The 19,143-nt window shown below is 57.5% G+C and overlaps 5 protein-coding genes across 5 annotated transcripts; 3 read left to right on the top strand and 2 right to left on the bottom strand.

The window, feature by feature from the left end:
- The first annotated feature begins 3,189 nt into the window (after window positions 1-3,189).
- Window positions 3,190-4,306, top strand: P884DRAFT_39959 (uncharacterized protein). Its single transcript, XM_069445870.1, has 4 exons — window positions 3,190-3,576; window positions 3,657-3,808; window positions 3,870-3,963; window positions 4,055-4,306. The coding sequence occupies exons 1-4, from the start codon at window positions 3,387-3,389 to the stop codon at window positions 4,273-4,275; spliced, it is 657 nt and encodes a 218-aa protein (XP_069296173.1). The 5' UTR covers window positions 3,190-3,386; the 3' UTR covers window positions 4,276-4,306.
- Window positions 4,307-4,417: 111 nt separating this feature from the next.
- P884DRAFT_204079 (uncharacterized protein) lies at window positions 4,418-6,974 on the top strand (the record flags this gene model as incomplete). Its single annotated transcript, XM_069438549.1, has 2 exons — window positions 4,418-6,773; window positions 6,868-6,974. 2 exons carry the CDS (start codon window positions 4,418-4,420, stop codon window positions 6,972-6,974), a joined length of 2,463 nt encoding a protein of 820 aa, XP_069296172.1.
- Window positions 6,975-7,740: 766 nt separating this feature from the next.
- Window positions 7,741-9,872, bottom strand: P884DRAFT_246368 (mitochondrial carrier domain-containing protein; the record flags this gene model as incomplete). Its single annotated transcript, XM_069440460.1, has 3 exons — window positions 7,741-8,666; window positions 8,709-9,578; window positions 9,674-9,872. The coding sequence occupies 3 exons, from the start codon at window positions 9,870-9,872 to the stop codon at window positions 8,161-8,163; spliced, it is 1,575 nt and encodes a 524-aa protein (XP_069296171.1). The 3' UTR covers window positions 7,741-8,160.
- A 1,461-nt stretch (window positions 9,873-11,333) lies between these two features.
- On the bottom strand, window positions 11,334-15,063 carry P884DRAFT_204280 (uncharacterized protein; the record flags this gene model as incomplete). The annotated part of the gene is made up of 3 exons (XM_069438566.1): window positions 11,334-12,938; window positions 13,028-14,764; window positions 14,929-15,063. 3 exons carry the CDS (start codon window positions 15,061-15,063, stop codon window positions 11,334-11,336), a joined length of 3,477 nt encoding a protein of 1,158 aa, XP_069296170.1.
- A 2,453-nt stretch (window positions 15,064-17,516) lies between these two features.
- Window positions 17,517-18,013, top strand: P884DRAFT_39898 (uncharacterized protein). Its single transcript, XM_069445869.1, has one exon. It carries the CDS (start codon window positions 17,563-17,565, stop codon window positions 17,887-17,889), a length of 327 nt encoding a protein of 108 aa, XP_069296169.1. The 5' UTR covers window positions 17,517-17,562; the 3' UTR covers window positions 17,890-18,013.
- The last annotated feature ends 1,130 nt before the right edge of the window (window positions 18,014-19,143 follow it).

Below are 19,143 nucleotides of genomic sequence, written 5' to 3'. Positions count from 1 at the left end.
GATTTCTTTGTTGGGTAAGTGTTGTTATATTTGGGGTAACGGAATGGTAAACTGGGTTCTTCAACAAATGGAATACTTCAATCAAGGTTATGTTTGACTGTGGCCGAGCGCTTGAGTAACTATGCTGCCTCGATCGAAGCTGATACGTGAGCAACATCTGCTTTGACGGGTCGCTTTGACGGTGCTCGACATGAAGCTCTAACTGTTGCATTTTTTCGAGACTCGGGACTTTTCAGGTCCATTGAAGGAGGTAATCCGAGAGCATGTGCATACATTGATCGAACGTAAGGGAAAGCAAAGAAAGCATATGGTACATGAGTTTTGTATGTACATACATCCACTGCTACTTCTGCAACGCAATAAGCAAACCTCGGCCGTCTGCAATTCTTTGCGTCTCTTACCACAGGATGCGCTGGCGCCGTGCAACTGGCTCGATTCAAAAAATTCCGTAGCTTCTTTTGGCTCTCCGTCAAATATCCCCAGGTGTGCATCACTGATGCTGGGCAAATCAAACTTGCAGTTCCTGAGAAATACCTACGGGAACTCGCCGTATTGACAGAGGTTTTCATAAAATACATATAGTGTACTGTACATACGTATATATGCGATGGGCAATGCGTCCAAATTTCAGCTCTCGTGCTAGTTATGTCTGGGATTGGAATCTGGACAATTTCGGTTTCGGGCCCACACCCGAGCGAGCCATTTGAGCCATGGATGGGAATGAACTGACCGGCCGCATTTGTCTGTTTCAGGTAACAGGTCCAAGCCCAATACACTAGAAGTCGGAAGAGGGCTCCGTTAACCTACACCTAATTGCCTACCTAGATGACTGCGGCAGCGATAGCTGTGATGCACCCCTGATGGGAAGTGAAAGTGCAGAATAATAAAGCAATCAATGGTTGTCCGCACTTCAGGGTTAGTAGTAGTAGGTGGCTTGACCAAATTGGGGTCATAGAGGAAAAAGCAACAGGCTACAGATTCCAAGATAGGAAAGAAGCCCACCTGAAATGGAGCGCTGATTGGGTATTGACGAACTGGCAACCTGCACTAGTGGTAGCCCCCAACCATACGAGACTTCCTAATAAAGAGCCTAGGTACTGTACCTTCTGCGAAGTGCGTGCGAGAGAGCCTGGACGGGACTGAAATTCCGCCTAGCCTGACACGAAATGTACCTAGGTTCGCATACGAACAGAACGGGTATTGTGTACGTGCCAAGGTGTCTTCAATCGATAATGCTCGTGCTGATGGCCGACGTTAAGGTGGGCTCTGTGCGTTACACTAGGTTCAAATGCAGGTCCCCAGGCCAGGACCCCCACACTCTCGACGGCACCCCCTGCAAGCAATCTCTCTGACCGCCTCGGGCAGGCGGGGAACAGTGAACAGGTCCACCCCACCGCGTCCTCGTGGGTGTGTGCAATGATGCGTTCGGGTTTGGTTGGTTGTGACCGGCAGCCGAGCGGAGAGTCGCGCTCTTTCAATCGATTGTTTTGACGCGTAAATGCCAGCTCATCCGGGTCCTGGGAAACATTTACAGGTTTCTCTCGGCCTGCGGTTGGTCAATAGAGGACCAATCGCCCGAATCATTGGCATTTTTTCTGCGCTCTGGCCGTGACGAGACTCTGGAGCACGACGCGGGGTTGATGAGTTGGCACCGAGCAGATTATGCGAGAAAGCTGCACGAAATGACCTCGCAATGCTTTCGTGGCCACTGGTATGTAGAAAAAATTTTTTGAGAAGCTACACACTAATGTAGCCTTGATCATACCCCACATGAGTTGACGGTGAATTGCTTGCAGTCATGTATGTACAGACTTTTATTCTTCGCTCGCTGTGCGGATGGGGTGACGGGACGTTGAGCAGCACGGAAAGACCGTGAGACAGGAGGGTCCGGAAGTGGCGTTCGCGAAATTTAGCTGCTGCATGTTGGTGCAACACCCAAATGCCGTGCCGAGTACAATGTGCATACGTTACACAGGTAGTGCAGTTGTAAGGGACCAGGTGCAGATTACATACAGTATGGAATATGAGGTGTTCCCAAATAGAAACAAAACTCTTGCTCTTGTTTTGTGCAAGGGGCCGTGTAAGTTAAACCTGCCTTCAATAACCTCTTCCCCTCTACGGAGTACCTTCAGACCTGACGTCGTTCTTGAGCGGATGAAGCCGAAGAGGGGATCCTAAAATGATAAGCGGAGCTTGGACTGTGGAGGTAAAGCCCAGTGGAGCAGTGTGCCAGGACGAAACACGCAACAGCTGGAGGGGACGCAGTGGTGCAGGATAGACCCTGATCACGGGCGTTGTGACTGCGCTTCCCTCCCGCTCCGCACTCCACAATCATCAAACAAAGAGCGACTCAGCTCGGGTCGAGACTCGCCGAAAACAAAATCAGACGGGACCTGGCCGTTGAAGAATCAAAGCTGTTATCCAAGCATCATTCACGTCATGCAGGCAGCCAAAGATTGGGAGGAAAAGTCATCGGCGTTGGGCTCGAACGACACCAGCGTTACGTCTAGAGTGACCCTTCATTTAAATGAAAAAGCACCGCGATACGCCAGTTCTTGGAGAGAGGTATCTGCCGTGCGCGACGGGCAGGTGCCATTGGATGTAAATCCGTCCACACATACCATGTTATCTGCCATATTGTAATCTGTACACTACATACATAAGGTACATACAGTAGGTACCTACCTACCTGAATTGGCTGCTCGCTGCAGAGCCAAGCCCACAGGTACCTTTTGGCGGCTGATCCCAGCCAAACGGGACTTGGGTCTCGTTGAATTAGAGGCGGCGCCAGACAGCACCCGCCTGGTCGAAGCAATTTCCTGGCGCGCTCGACTGGGCTGAGATCGCGAGCCCCTGAAGACTCTCCAAGACGCCTCATTATAGTGTACGTGGAGAAAAACGCTTTTTTCCTTTCCTCTCCAATTCTGCTTTTCGTCTTCACTTTGCATTCTTGCTCCACCTCCGCTTCTAGTCGTTTTATTATTATTATCATTATTATTATTATTCAAAGAACCCTTCTTCGGTATCTAGCTTCGCATCGTCACCTCATTCTTTGGCCTCCCAGCTCACCTTTTGCAGTATCGGACCGGCGGCGAAGCGACGCTACTTGCGTGCAACGACCGACCCGCACCCAATCGTTAGAGGGGAAGGCGAGCCGGAAACTCAGTCCCCCAAAGCTCTGGCGCCCGACCTTTCAAAATAATTCCTGGTTTCTCCTTGTTAGAAGCGTCGCATGGCCGCGACGCATAATTTCCCCACGCCAGTATTTCGAATCACGGATCGTGCCGCCCGAAATCTTCTCTTGTTCTGACACTTGCATCGTCGAACATTTCTCAACTTGCACATAATTTCGGGGTATCCTCCGAGAGTGACTGCGTCGACCTACGATGCCGGGCCTCTTTTCCCGCCTCAAGGGCCGGGACGGCAAACTAAAGTCGAAGAAGGGCGCGCTAGACGAGCTTGCCGACCAGCAACAGCAGAAACCACGGTGGGAGGATGCGTGGACTCGTAGAACGGTCGAGCCCGAGGAGGTGCAGCAGCTGATCCGGTTCTGCACCGAAGAGCTCAAAGCGCGAGGTATGGCATCGAAGCTTGGGACCCTGCTGCGCCCGCGCGACGCCCCGTGCCGCAACAGCAAAGCTAACGGCGCCCTGCAGGTCTTGATCTCCCCTTTCTCCTGCTCCCATTCCGGCCGACTTCCGATCCGAGCGCCGTCCGTACTTTTGTGCGGAACTTTTTTGGAAGAGATGGCAGTCGGGTGCTTTCCGGGGAGGAGTTGGCCCAAGAGCTACGGATGACAGAGCCAATGGTACGACCACGCGCCAATTGCGCGCCCACGAGCTGCCTTCAACACGCTGACGCGGCTATAGGTCATCTCGGGAGTGATCAAGTGGTGCTGGAGCCGGCTCCAGGGTGGCGTCGTCGGCTGGGACTCGTACGAGCTCTTCAAAATCGGCGAGCAGGGTATGTCGTCGACCTGTCGCACCGTAACTCTTGTCCGGGCCGGGGGGAAAAAAAACACTGACGCGCCGAGCGCAGACTCACACATGGCTAGGGATTCTTTCAAGACCTTCATCCCTCTCAGCGTCGACAACGAGTCTCGGTCAAAGATCATTTTCGACTTCTTCGACCTTCTCTCTGCGATCGCGGCCCATAGCAAGAACAACGGCTTCGGGGGCCGCAAGCTTTCCCGCATGGCGGCCTGGTGGGCGTTCGAGCACACCGATAGCGGCAACGGATTCGAGGGCGGATACAAGTCGTGGCTCAGGCAAGTAGTAGACGCTGGGCCTCGCACAGGCGCCTCCCATGTTTTGCTAACCTACCTGACAGCGCGGCCGACGCGACGAGCCATCTCTTCTTTGCCTATCTCCGCTCGCTCGCGCCGGAGCCGGTTCGCGGCGGCATATCGATGCTGCCCATGTCGCTGCAGAAGCTCCTGCAGGAGACCGAATACCCGCCCCAGAGGCCCGCGCTTTTGCAGACGTCGACCAACCGGGTGGCCATGATCGTCGACACCGTGTCACCGACTCCGTTCGCCCTGCTGCGGAGGGCCAACCACTTCCAGTACCGCGATGAAGACCGGGCGCTGAAGGAATGGTCCGAGTACGAGGATCCCATCCAGGCTCTGACCGAAGAGTGCCGCAGAGTCCTCAGGGCGATCGCCGCGGCCAACCAGTCGCAGGCTGTCTCAAGCTCGAAGCATTCGACCAGCCTTCGCGACGCTTCCTGGTCCCGATTCGAGGACATCGGTTTCGCCAGTACTTACGAGGACGAAGACACAGACGACGACCCGACAAGCACTTCGCTGCGCCGCATGCAGGCGCTGCGGACCACGCCCGCTTCCGGAAGGGGTGATCTCGGGCGGCCGACTACCCCATCCTGGGCCGACTTTCTCTCGTCCGGCTTTGTGGACGAGCGCGGTACACCGAACATCTTGTTGCCCCCGGACAAGGCGCTGCCTCCCATCGACACGGGCACCTCTCGGCAGCGCAGCTCTCAGTCCCACAGGCCGAGGCTAGAGTCCGAACAGCAGCTCGAGCCTGGCGAGCTGGCGAGCATCGTCCGGTTCGATCTCGACGACGCCTTCTGGTGGGTCTGGATGAGCAGTCTGGCGCCCGAAGAGACTCCCGAGAGGAAGGCGGTCTTTGGCCGCTGTGCCGTGATCGAAACGATCATCCGCACTGGCCGCTGGCTCGTCATGGAGGAGATCGTCAAGGGCGCAGCTCCCGATCCCGAGGAAGGCGCCTACATCGCGGAGAAGAAGGGCTTCTTCAGCTGGACCCGCCGCGGTAAGGGGTTGAATCGGAGGAAGTCCACCGGAAAGCACGCGCTGGAGAAGGGCGACGGGCACCTGAAGGCGAGCAACACCATGGGCTTCAGCAAGACGAGTATTGGGCCGGACCAGCAAGCCAAGATCCAGGCTGCCGCGCTGCAGCTCCAGAGGCAGGAGCAGCAGAAGACGCAGCAACAAGCCCAAGAGGCCCAGGAGCGGAGGGGAAGGAAAGACACCGACTGGCTGGCCGAGAAGACCAACAGTGTCTTGACGCTCCAGCCAAGCATCCTCAATGAGGCATCACCGGCCGTCAAGTGGGCTAGCAAGTATGATAAGGAGGCGATAAGGGAAGCTTACCTTGCCGATGCAAACGCCGGCCGTGGTGTCAGCACTACTTCGCTCACCAATGGCCATGCTGCGCATACGTCAGGCGACGATGAGGCCCTCCCGGAACTCCTCCCCAAGGCGACGGCGGCCCCGCACCGCGACGAAACGCCAACCCCCGGAGCGCCGAACCAGGAGAAGAAGGGACTAGAGCCACCTCAGGAGGTTCATCCCGCAGAGCGAGCGCAAAGCCCTGTACCTCCGTCGAAAGAGGCGGGGGGCCTGGAGCTAGCCAGGGAGCAGATGGTTTCTCCGGAACCCGGCGTCGGCCCCGACGGGCAGAAGCACAAGAAGCTTCACAAGGAGGCGGCCAAGCCCGCTGCTGCCGGCGGCGGCGGCGCCTTGAAGAAGCTCTTCAGCCGCAAGAACAGGAATTCCAAGCTGCCCGAGAACGCCGCAGAGCAGCTCAAGTCGCTTACTGCTGCCGCAGAGGAGTCGTCCTCTCCCGCGCCTGCTTCCCCGGCGGCGGCTCCAGCGGCTCCAGCGGCTCCAGCGGCTCCTGCTGCCCCTGCTGCCCCGGCCGCCCCGGCGGAAGCGGAAGCTGCTGCTGCTGCTGATCCTGTTGGTCCTGCTGCCCCTGCTCTCCCGGCCGCGCCGCAGAAGACCACGGAGCGGGAAGAGGCCCCGGCCGCCCCTTCAAAGGAGCATCCCGCTGTCCTGCGGAAACCCCAGCCCGTTCCTGAGCCTGCTCCGGCCCCTAAGCCATCCGCTTCCCAGGAAGTTTCGCCGGTTTCGCCGGTGAGCACGGACAACAACGTCGTTAATAAGGACGAGTTTTCTCGTTTCGACCAGGGCCCGCTTCTCGACCAGCCCGCCTTTGTCCCAGAGGACAGCTCGGATGAAGACGAGGCAGTGCCACCTCCCATCGCCAGGCACTCCCCTCGCGTCCCGTCCCCCGGGCAACAGCAGCAGCAGCAACAACAACAACAGAAGCAACAGAAGTCTGTCGTCGAGGAGAAGAAGGCAGCACCCACTCCGGCCTCCGCGGCTCGCGCTACCGACCCGCAGGACCGGTGGGCGCAGATGCGCAAAAACGCCGCCGAACGGGCTGCCTACCGCCAGGCCACACAGGCCACTAGGCTCTCGACGAGCTTCACGGACGACAGCAGTGAAGAGAGTAAGTGCCCATGTCCAACGCAACACCTTTTTTTTTCTTTTTCTTTTGCCAAAGATCGTAGGGTGCTAACACGTGCCCTTTTTTTTTCTTTTAGCGATCGAGTCTCGTGTCGCCCGCATCAAGGCCAGGGTGGCCGAACTGACCGGCGGCATCGAGGGAGGACCTGGCGCTCGGCCACCACCGCCCCCTATCCGCCGCTAAGTTGTGATACAATCCCCCCTGCCCCCTCCCCATGGTTGGCGCTGGAGCTCGCCAGTGTAAAGTGAGAACAAGTGAGATTGTGTCAGGTTGAGGATGAATTTTGCTTCTCGATGCGCCCTATCTACTCGGGCAATTTTTTGATTTCTGGTTTTTTTTTTTTTTTTTTTGCCATGTGGCGGCCACGCAGTGTTGCCTGCATTTTATTGCTGTTTCCCCCCCTTCTCTTTCGTTGATGGGATTCGAACCTCGCAATTTGACGTTTGGCACTCGTAATATACCACTTTACCGGTTGATTCTTTGTCGGTTGTCCTGCGGAGCGGAAGCAGGAAGTTGGCAGCTTCGCACACTCTCCCTTTTTTTTTTCCAGACTGTCCCCTCTATTTGTCTTCTTTTCAGAAAACTTTCGCTTTTAACCCCCCATGATACCACTAGAAAAGTTTGCAGACTAGCCGAGCAGTACAAATGAAGCAAACGCCTCCTCTCTTTCGACTCATGGACGGTCTATCCTACGTCATTTTGCCGGGTGTGTGATATTGAGGAAGGTAAAGAGCACGCCACCACGTAAGCATGCCACTAAGGTAAAACATATCTACAGCCCAAGTATCTTCTCGCAGATGATGACTATGAGCACCTCTCGTCAAGAACACGACCAATGATCGTTGACACGACTCGGCTCGTAATGACTTATTGTTACAACGCTAAGTTCAATGTCTGGTCTCGCCGACTCCCTCCCGCCGTCTTGCATCGCTACCCTGCAGAAAAAAAGAAAAAAAAAAATACATGTACATACTAGTACATATTAGCTACATGCGAGATGCCCATGTGGGCATGGTCTAATCATCCAAATCTAGCAATGCTGCCCTACTTTTTTTTTTTTTCTCTTTTTCTTCCGCACTTGAGTCGAGAGTTTCACTTTCCCACCAAACACCGGAAAAAAAAAAGGGGGGGGCCCTTTCCTTGAACCAACTCCTGTCGACCGACTGACTCCAAGAATGCCGGCAACAGGAGAGAAAAAAATCCGGTACCAGTCAACTCCGAGAACGAAGAACGCCAAACATGCTGCCAGATGCCGTGATGAAACCCGATGGAAGAACAGAAAGGCTCTCTAAGATGGGAACACCAAAGAAAGAAAGAAAGAAAAAGGGCTGAAAGAGATTCATCAGATTTGGGAGGGGTAGAGCTCGGGTCATGAGAGATCCCCTTTCCGCTCCGCAAGCGCCCGTTCGTTCACACCCCTGAACACCCTCTTGCCGACCTCGTAGCTGCTGATCATGATGGCGCAGGCCGGGGCGACCCTCAGGGTGCGCGGGACGCAGCCGCGGAACAGGCCCGGGAGGCCCTCGGTGCGGAAGATGTGCCACAGCAGGCGGGCCATGTTGCGTTCCTCGGGGGCCAGGGTGGCCGCAGCCTTCCGACCGCCCACGCCCTTTTCCGCGCCGCCGCCGCCTGCTGCATCTGACGACGCAGAAGAAGGAGACGACGCAGAAGAAGAAGAAGAAGAAACATTGGTGTCCCGGAAGACCTGCGTCCTCGTCTTGCCCACGTCGAAGGGCATGGTGGCGATGCTGGCGAAGGCGCCGGACGCGGCGCCGGCGATGAAGCTGTCGGTGAAGGTGTCGGCGTGGTTCTCGTTGGCGCGGCTGCGCGAGGGCCTCCTCGCCCTCGCACTCGCCCTCGCCCTCGCCTCGTCCGCTTCGGGGCCCGGACAATCGTCGAGCCGCCGCTCCCCGCGACCGCGGTGCCCGTCCGGGTTAAGATCCCGGTCCAGGTCCAGCCCGCCGTGGCTCCGCGCGGCGGCGGCGCGCTCCCGCGCGTCGCTCAAGCGCCCCCGGATCGTCTCGTACCCCCACCAGTACATGCCCGAGAAGGGCACGTCCCGCCACAGCGTGAGGGTCAGGCCGCGCCACAGGGAGCGGTAGCCGTGGACGGCGACCATGTCCTTGATGCCGCGGAAGGTGCTCGCCAGGTGGCCGCCCCGTCTGCCGCCGGTGGTGGTGGTGGTGGTGGTGGTGGTGGTGGTGGTGGTAGTACCCTGCGCCGCCTGGAGGCGGGTGCGGAACAGCTCGATGGGGGAGACGGCGGTGGCGGCCAGGATGCGGGCGAAGGAGCCGGCGGCGAGCGGGGCGTAGTCGTCGGGCACGGCGCGGGCGATGGGGCTGCTGCGGCGGTTGAAGCGCAGCCACTCGTAGCCGGTGAAGTAGATGATGTTGGCGGGGATGGCCATTACGAGGGTGGGCGAGAGGCCGCGCCAGAGCGTCGTGACGCCCTCGTTGCGGGCGATCTTGCGGAGGCCGTCAAAGGTCGAGGTGAAGGTCCGCTGCTGGGTCTCCTCGACGGCGCAAATCACGGGCGCCGGCGCCGGCGCCTGCAAGCCGGCGAGGGACGAGGAGGGCAGGCGGGGGCCGAGGACGCAGACCTCGGAGGTGTTGGTGGTGAAGAAGACCTCGCGGCAGCAGGCGGTCACGCCCAGGTCAGCGGGGCGGAAGGCAGTGGTGCCGCCGCGGCTGAGGGTGGTAGGGAAGGCGAGCTTGGTGAAGTCGATGGCGGGCGGTTGAGAGAGGCTTTGGGACTGCCACCGGACGCGGACGACGTCGAGGGGAGTTGCTAAAGGAAAGGGGGGGGGGGGGGAGAGGTTAGCTACTCTGTCTTGGGAGCGCGCTCGGCAGGGGAAGAGGGGGTAGGCCGGTGTGGTGGGGGACACGTGCCTAACAAGCCTGTCAACAGGCTTCCTGACGTGGCCGAGAGCATCTTCTGCACCGCCGTGATCTCGGCAGGATCGCTCGGAGGGTCGGCGTAGTCGGTATAGTCGTGATGGTCGGCACGGTCGGGAGCGGGTATTACGTCGTGGTTTTGTCCAGGGCCCTGCCCCGGGCCGCTCGTTGCGGCAAATGGGGCCATTTCGAATCCGAGAGAGAGAGAATCTATGCGGCCCTCCTCATGGCCTGGGCGGTACGGTAACGGAGCAGCGCCGTGCCGCGTCGCAGGGACAAATCGATATATCGATATATATCTATAACTTCACCGTGCGCCCCCACCCTCTCTCGAGCGCAGACCGGTCGAAACGCACGCGTGGGGTTGCAGTGCTCGAGTTCTTGCCGCCTGTCCCCCTTGGTGTTGAAGAAAGCGAAATATCGAGGGACAGCGGTCGTAAAGTGGTGGTGAGTAAGTGAGGAAATATGCGACCGGTCAACGGTGGCCAATGGTCGGTTGACTATCCCGCGGGATCGGAGGTGTGTCACTGAGCGAGTCCTCGGCGTCATCGAAAAAAGGAAGATTCTCGACCACTGGCAGCCCGCGCCGGAGAAAAAAAAAGTGGGCATCCAAGGTTATCGCCGGAATCTCCTTTTGGTGCTGCCAAGAAGCCAAAAGCCGTCCGGCCAAACGAGCTTCGGGGAAGGCACTGCGGGCGATTAGTTAGATTAGTAAGGCCGCTCCCCTCCCTGCCTGATAATGCTAACGCCTTTTGACAACACCAGAGTTCGTGACTGACCCATCGGTTTTGTTTCTTCTGCACGTGCTGCGTTCTTGCCCACGACATCCTGACCAGCGCTCCAACAGCTTTGGCACTTACTCCTAATAAGCAGCTGTGACCCCATCTGCAAACTGCCAGACCACCCTTTCTCAGAAAACGACCGGGCTCATATATAATCCGTACTCTGTATGTAAAATAGGTACAGATTAGTTACATATATAAGTTACACCCGCGGAGATCTACCGTAGATCTAGTTATACGCATACGCAGTTTATACTATACATGTATGTACTCTGTATATATGGAATCTGTCGAAGCAAATATTACAACTTATCAATACCAAAGAACAAAAGTTCAGTCGTGTTTTTAAACCTCCTCCTCCTTACGTCTACTCACCCCATATCGAGCTGTACAACTGCAATCGATAGATACACGCGTGATATGCTCTCTCTCAACTACCGTTTTGAGTATGTCTCATACATGGATGCCCTAACCTCAACGTACAAATAAGAAAAGCACAACATTCTCTTCACGGTAACCGAGGAAGATGGTGTGTAAGACTCGGTGAGATGAGGTAGCGACCAGAAGCGCAGGCAGGCAGGCAGACCCCGACCAGAAATATCCAGGGCAAACAAGCTTCCGGTTAAAAAAGCAAAAAGGAAGGGAAAGGCACTCGGTGAGCAAACCGCTCGTCACACTTGGGCCACCCCTATGATGACGATGAAAAAGATGCCTGCAATCTCAATAAACCTTCCTCGCCTTCATGAAATTACCGCCCAATCTCCCTCCCTCCAACATCGTACGGAAAAAAAAAAAGGCGCAAGCCGCTACTACCACTCCACTCCTCGATGATGGATGTCGATGAAGATGAGGATGGAAGGGTCCGATTAGTGCAGCTTCTCTTTGAGGTACACGACCGCCGCGTACCCGGCGCAGCAGGCCCGGCTCATGTTATGCTGACACCACGGGCACTTGACCATGGTCGTGATGGCCCCCGAGATGCCCAGCAGCTTGTCCTCCACCACGGCGTCCGGCTTGGCCATGCACTCGTACAGCTTGGACGGCATGTCGTGGTAGAACTTGCAGCTGCAGCACTCGACAAAGATCTTGGCGACCGGCGCCGCCGCCGCCGCCGCCGCCGCGCCCGCCTGCAGCTGCATGTGCTTCGGAAGCGCCGAGAGCGCCGCCGGCCGGTCCGACGCCGCCGCCGCCGCCGACTTGGGCTGCTTCAGGATCGAGACCGGCGCCGCGGCTGCCGCCCCCCCCGATGGCCGGCTCGACGGCGTCGAGGCTCTCGATGTGGAGTTGGACGCCAGCGAGGGGCCCGGTGCCGAGTCTGCCCGGGTCTGTGCCGGCGGCCTCGCCGGCACTTGGTGGAGCGGGCTCGGCAGCGAGATGGGAGATGGGGGCCCGATCGAGGCCGACATGTCGCCCAGGATCGGATGCGCCTTGACGGCCTCGGAGAAGTCGGCAAAGTAAGGGTTGCAGGGCGGCTGATAGTCCGGAGTGGGAGCATCCGGAGAGCCGGACCCGGCAGATGCAACCGCGGAGCTCGTCGACGAGACCGAGCTGGGCACCCACTCGGCGCGCTGCGCACGACCACGCGCAAACCAGGCTTCATCCTCATCCATCTGTCTTCTCAGATCCGACACCGTTTCCGACACCCGCGGACCTTTTTGCTTGGGTTGAACATCCTGCTGATGCCTTTCCGCGGCACCTCTCCTCCTCTTGTCGCTTTCTTCCTCAGTCATCTTCACTCGATGTCTTGTTCCCGTCGACTTCGGCGAGTCCTTGCTCCGCGGCGCACTCACGCCATCTTCCGATGCTCTCACCCGGCCTCGCGCTGTCCCATCATCCTCTCGACGCTCCTCCGACGAGATAGAAGACGCGGCTGCTGGCCCGTTGGCTGAGCTCACGCCCCGTTTCGCAGACCGCGGGGGCGGCGATATTGTGGGCTCGGCATCTCGGACCTTGTTATTGGCCCTAGATACCGGCTTGAGGGCCTCCACCCGCTGCTGAACTTCCGCCCGACGTCGTGGTGTGTTCCTCCAAGGTTCCGGCTCGGTTCCGTCCAACTTATCCGAGTTGGAAACAATAGTCATGAACGACTGCGTATCACAGTCTGTGTCGATGAGCAATGCCGTTCTGCTACACAGGTCATCCTTCTCCGCCTGAATACTTCGGCGCGTTTCCGAGTTGCCGGCACGGGGTATCCTCGACTTGCTCGACTTCAATGACTGGCGCGGTGTCCTTTCCTCGTCTCGGGATCCGGGACGCTCGGTGCTCTCTTTGACACGCTCACTCGTGGATACTAGAACATCCTTTGCTGACTGTGGTCGCGAGGTGTCTGGTGTCATCGTTGGTGACGGGCGCTGCGAACCATCCTCGAAGGCGGATGATGACGAGGAACCCTCGGACGCCGGGGAGCTCTCATTTGGCCTCGTCACGACCGACTTTGCTCGATCAGCATCCGGCACTGCTGTTCCTGGAGCCTGCTACGTATCAGCATCTGATTTGATCGCACAGGGTATTCCCGAGGGAGTGGGGGAGGGGGGAGGGGGGTAGGAATGGAACAACATACTGAAGCAGCAGACTCCGAAGCCACTTTAACGACCGCCTGAGACGTCTTTTTCTCTGCGCGCGACTGCATAAGAGCGCGCAGCCTGGAGTATGGCGACAAAGGAACAGATGGTTTTAAGCCTTCCACGGGCTGATGCTGCCCGTTGGACCCGGTCATTGCCATTGCCGCAGCGGCAAAGTCGTTCGAGTTCTGGCTTGTCTTGCCGTGACCGCCGAGGTCGAAACCGGCCGTTGGAATACCGTGTGAACTAATCGAGTTTCGAGAAGGTGAAGGCCTTTCGGGGGCTGCAGAGTCAGTCAGTCCTCGTGGAACAGCCGCCCTGGAGTCCGAAGATTGCTCGCGATCGTGCTGGAAAGAGGAGCTGTCGACTCCACTGGAAGACTTGGACACACCCTCTGTTGGCGTCGATGTTTTTATGCTAGAAGAGTACGGAATCGCCTTAAAGGTCAAGGGATCGGCCTCTCCGAGAGCGCTCCTGGTTGAAGTTGAGGGTGGCTTCATCCCCACGAGCTTCAGTGCGGCGGACTTTGCTTCCTGTGTCAGAGATGAGCGCCTCGCGTGCTGAGACTGTCCGGAACTTGGGCCCGATGGCGGATAGTATTGAGCAATCTTGACGAACAGTTGCTCGTCCATGAACCCGGCCATAGCCCGTTCCGCGGCCTGTGCTCTTTGCTGGAGCACATAGCCGTTGCGGCGAGCCCCTTCGGCGCCTGGAGTCCCAGACAGCGTCTCCTGCGAGTGGTTAGCACTCGTTGCCCCCTGCGACAAAGAGTTGCTTCGGATTCCTGAAGGGGACGTGTGGCGCAGCCTTGGGGTTCTCGAGGCTGATTGTGGAAAGGCATCGTGAGCGGACCGACTTTCATGTTGCGAATGAACTGCTGGGACGGCCTGCTGGCTGGAAACCGTTGGTCCTTCCGAAACGGATCTGCGCATCCCCTGTTGCTGGGGTGGTCCGTTGTCACCGGGCCGATGCCGCTGGCTTTGTTGAGCGTTACCAGCAGTGACCGTCATTTTCGAAACCTCTTCTGGCCGATGAAGGGACTGAGCACTCTGCTGTCCGCGCCGGCTGAGCAACAGCGGATCTGACATTGAGCGATCTGTAGCAGTTAACGCGAAAGGCCGGGATTCCTGGTCGGTTGCCACTGGCGGCCGCGGCGGCGGCGCTTTGCTTAGCCTTGCCGTGTTCCGTTTCCTTGCAGCTTTGGCCTCCTTCTCAGCACGTTCCTTTTCTCTTTTTCGATGCTCGGCCTCGAGTTTCTTGTCCTTCTTTCTCTGGCCGTAGCCCTCCCAGCTGGGGGACTGGCAAATCGACGACTGCTCTGACCTCTCGTCGTCGTCGTCGTCGTCGTCGTCCTTCTCCTCCTCTTGCTCCTCCTGTTTCTCTTCCTCGTCCTCCTCTTCCTTCTTGCCTCCGTTTTCTGGAGTGAGAAACTTGACCTGCTTCTGAGACGGCTCACTATTTGTCGGGGTGCCGCTATCTGTGGACTCGTTGTCGACCTCCTTGACTTCCCGTTCGCTTTGCCGGTTCCGCCTTTGGTTGTCGGCGGCCGGAGGGATAGTGATAGATAGTGAATGCGGAATGACCGAGCGTCTCGTTGCGTTGACCATGAGGAACTGCTCTTGCGGAAAGGAAGAGGCAGGGCGGGCAGGTCGAGGAGGTGGGCCGCTTCTAAGCCCGGCTGAAGGTTGAGACTGAGATGAGGGGAGGAGGGGATGTGAGGCTCGCGCTCGCTCGTTCTGTCGGGTTTGCAACCGCAATGTTAGAGACACGTCGCCCCACTTGGTTGAAGCCAACATGTATGAAGCAATCAAGACACGAACCACCCTACCAAGCAAGGGGTGAGTCCAGAGAAGGAGGGGGGAGAGGGGAGCAGGGTCCACGGTTCAAGCGCGCAACATACCTTGTACGTCTTCTCCAGCTCCAGCATCCGCTGGAAACTGCTGGATCCGAGCAGATCCTGCGTTCGCCGTTCAACTTCCGCCATCGCCGACTTGGGCAGGCCCCCGACGGCGTAGTGTGAAAACAAGATGTCCATGGAGACCCGGGAAAGTGAAGTGATGGTCCAACGGCGGGTAGGAGCGTATAAATCCACGCGGGTACATTCGCTGGAGGAAGAAGTAGGGTGAAAAGGGAACTAGTGCTACGATAAAAAAGGGTACGGAGCCCAGACTCAAGCTCGTACGCACCGGGCTAAGGAGAAGGGCAAATATAGGCCATGGAGGCGGACTGACGATGTATGCTCGGGTGCGCCGTGTGTCCGCATCCAGACAGGGGAAAAGAAGGCACAGGGAGGCGGTGGGTTTTGGGGTGCAAGAGAAAAGGGGGGGGTTCGTCGAAGAGGAAGAAAGTTGCCGGAAGGGGGTGTGAACAAGGCAGTGTAAGGCACGTAGGTGTAGTGCGTTTGTATTGTTATAACCCCGGCCCTTGTTGGCGACAACGCTCGATTTCGGGCAAGGCAATTATGATCTCTCGCGACTGGCGAGCAACCTGGGGGTATCCGGAATACGGGAGCGCGCAGCCGCAGCTCGTGGGTGAATGTATTCCATAGATACCGTGTCTGGGGCCGCGGGTAAAATGCCCTGTCGTCCTCCGCCCGGTCTTCATCCGGTGGCAAGCTCACTTGCAGCTCGCAGTCCTGACGGCGGTTATTACATACATGAGACCGTCCCGCCGAGGGTGGATTCGTCGCGAGGTACCTCGCCCTGGTGCTGGTTGAAACTCGAAGGAGACAGCTCTCTCAACTAGCAACGAGCTTGCCCTTGCCGCGACGGGACTCGAAGAGAAGCCCACCGTGGCCCGAAGCAGGCACCCTGGTATGCTGACAGAGGACACCGTGAAGATAACATGAAATACATGACTAAAATAGAAGAGCTCGGGAAAGTTGCGCGCAGCAGATGATGAGGCTTGCATCTCCGCCGTTGCAGTCTGGTTGGCAAAGGAAGCGGTGCGAGTCAGGAACGGCGGCTGCAGGACAACACGAGGTCGTTGTGGGCAGCAGCCAGTCACTGCTTCAGATCTAGGTCTCGAAACCCACTTCTGGGATGGTGAACACGGCAGCCTGCAGCAGTGTGTCCGGTGAGGCGTGTTCGCGGTCTGTTCTCTTCGATAGAGGTGTCACAGTCCTAGATCTTTCGAAGAGAGAGGCAGGGTAATCTTGGAGCTGAAGATGGGTTACGCGAAGCAGCAAGGTGCAGAAACGAGGGCCAAGAAAAAAAAGACGAAAGTCTACAGAGTTCTCTCGTCATCTGAGTCAAAGTCAGGCCAACTGCATGAACAAAAGAGACTAAGTTGAGGAAGGCACACCTGAGGTTGGATGCCAAAGAGCAAACAAATGTGGAAGTTGCCAGGGGTCGAGCCGCCTCTTGACCCGCTGAGACCCCTGCAACCTTGTAGCTGAACCTGGAGGTAACGGAGCGCCCCTACCCTACGTAGTTAGTACTATGTAGTTACCTCAGGTGGCTCCTTTGTGAATGAGGTGCTTGCTTGAGCCAAGCCTGGGTTCCTGCCTAGCCGTATGTCGCTTTCGTTGTTTCCTGGTGGAAGCTGTACAACAAGCTTCTTCGCCCTGCAACAATCGCCGCCGCAAAGCGACCAGGCTTCCTTGATTGCTTCCTTGGCCGAAGCTCGGCATCGCCGTGCTGGACAATTGGGCATATTTACGTACTAGTTAACACAGCCTGGCTAGCGCGGGAGCAGCTGAGCAAGCAACATCACCCCAGCATCCCTGGTTTCCATTGCTTTTCCCCCGAAGGAAGTGCTGTGTACTCTTTGAGGTGATTCGAGCCCTCGCCCCCGAACGGCTCTCTTTTCCGGGCTTTACTTAGGTGAGAGTCTAGACCTGGTATACGAGGACAGGGACGATGTCGATATCTCGGTGCAGCGGCATCTTCGCCAAAAGTTGAGGCAGTCGTTGCTGCTCTTGACACCTAAAACCGGCCAAACGGCGGGAACAGTAACGGCGCAATATGGCAGGTTTGGCCCCAGGTGCTTCAAGATCGCACGCAAAACCTCCCATATTGCGGCCCGAAGCCAGCCCGCGGCGTATGTTCAGCTCTTGGGCAAGAATCATCTGTACGACCTCGCAACTCGACGACAAACCCCTTTGGTATGCGATCCTGAGGAGTACATACATCAGCGGCCTTCAGAACAGCTTCAACTGCTCCGGCAGCCGTTCGATGCGACGATGCACGGTGTTCGGCTGTTGTTCTCGTCAACCTGAACCGAGCTGGGCAGTTACTTTGGGGTTTTGGCCAATTTCTCGATTGAGACTGCGTTCCGCTCAAAGGAATGCGCATATATTGGGGGTTACGCGTCCAGCTTTCCAAGGTTTCCATGCTTCTGCCGTCCCCATCGCTCGGTTGGATCTTTTCCGCCGTTTTGAGGTCGACCACCTGAGCACGACGGTGCCGGATTTGATTGCTATTGGCTCTACTGACAGAGCGCCGGCCCCATGGGAAAGACCTTGCGCTGCTATTTCTCGACCTACCTAGGCCAGTTAATTTACACGTCTCCGCCAGCAACCGGCAAGCAATGCATGGGATCGAGCCTTGTGGTTCTGCCGCTTATATTGACTTGGCCTTCCACTGACCCGGCCGCTTTGCATCTTGCTGCCAACACTACCACTACGGGTTGTAGGATCGGCGCTCTCTGCGTTGCCGATGAATCCACGTTGTGCTTGCGCCATCGGAGGACACGAAGACGCTTGCTAATGTATTGTGCAGTACTCCAGAACCGAGCATCGCGATCCAGAGAATCTCAAAGCACCATGTTGCTCGACTGTCCGAACTCTCGGCGGTGCACTTGCCGCGCAAGCGATTGCGGACATTCCGCTTTCGTCTGTTCGGTAGACGAGGAGGCATGATGGATGGAAGGACCCATCAGGCAATGGGACCCCGGACTGCACGAGACCGGCAACCAACCAGGCTTCCTCGTACCTCGACGTAGAGAATCATGCCCAAGGGGGTTCGATGACAGCAGATCTCGCCTTCTCCACCCTGGCTCGCCAGACAGTCGTCAGAGTCGTCGATGCGTTCCACTGGAGCATGTGGCGAAATCGCATGGACTCGTCGGCGGTCTTTAGCCGGACTACGACCTGTTTGGCGACAGGCAAGTGATCTAACATAAGCTGGTTTCAGAGTCCTGCGCAACATCTTCTCGTTGCGGCATCGCGTCGGCAAAGCGGGTTTGAGTCCCAGGCAGCACGAGTTTGAGGAACCCAAGTGCCGAGGGTGCCCTGAGATGGATGGCACGCTCAGGGTTCGCGACGGTCTTAATGAACAGCGACATCCAATCTGGATAAAGAACCGCAAACTTGGTTTGGGACAACCGTGTCGATCCCCGGATCGTCGTTAACCAGGAGAGCGTGCCGGCCGCCCGGGCCTGCTTACACGATTCCTCGATGGGGTTGCGGTTCAGCCAGTAATAACATGAAGGCCTCGCTGCTAATAGAGAGCACCAGCTCACGAATCGGCCCCCCCTTCTCGGCACATTCCGGAGTGACGGGGTGTCTCCCAATAGATCAGGAAGAATATTCTGGGTGAGCTAAATAATAAAACAGGGTGAAATAAAAAGGAAAGAAAAAGGAAAGAGGGGAGAAAAGGACAGCAATATGCGCGCTTGAACCACGGTCGCATTGCCAAAGAAGTGTTGCCGCTTCAAGGTGACGCTCCCCGAGTCGAGCCGATGCGATCCACCTTCCGGAGGCCATCCCGCTGTATCTTATCCACCTTTCAATTGTTGACTAAGCCCATGGCCCTGCTCCCGTCTCGGTGCTCCATGTGCAAACTACGCTATACGCTTCCCATTTTGTCAGACACCGGCCCCGGCACCCGGCACCGGTACCGGCGCCCGCCGCTTCGTCCTCCTCAACATCGAGGCCGGCCGCCCGGCCATGGGCAAGGCTCACGCCTACCTGGCCGAGCTGGGGCAGAGGGACGAGGTGGAATGGGCCTGTCTGCGCCCGACTGGTTCCGGCATATGTTTCATCTCCTTGATAAATCCGCGCCCTCATTGATTTGGTTTGTCTGTCTGTCTGTCTGTCTGTCTGTCTGTCTGTCTGTCTGTCTGTCTGTCTGTCTGTCTGTCTGTCTGTCTGTCTGTCTGTCTGTCTGTCTGT

Source organism: Thermothelomyces heterothallicus (genome assembly GCF_042370625.1).
Source record: "Thermothelomyces heterothallicus CBS 202.75 unplaced genomic scaffold P884_scaffold_17, whole genome shotgun sequence".
Classification (NCBI taxonomy): Eukaryota; Fungi; Ascomycota; class Sordariomycetes; order Sordariales; family Chaetomiaceae; genus Thermothelomyces; species Thermothelomyces heterothallicus.
The sequence above is the reverse complement of the archived record's forward strand: the minus strand, read 5'-3'. Positions and strand labels throughout refer to the sequence as shown.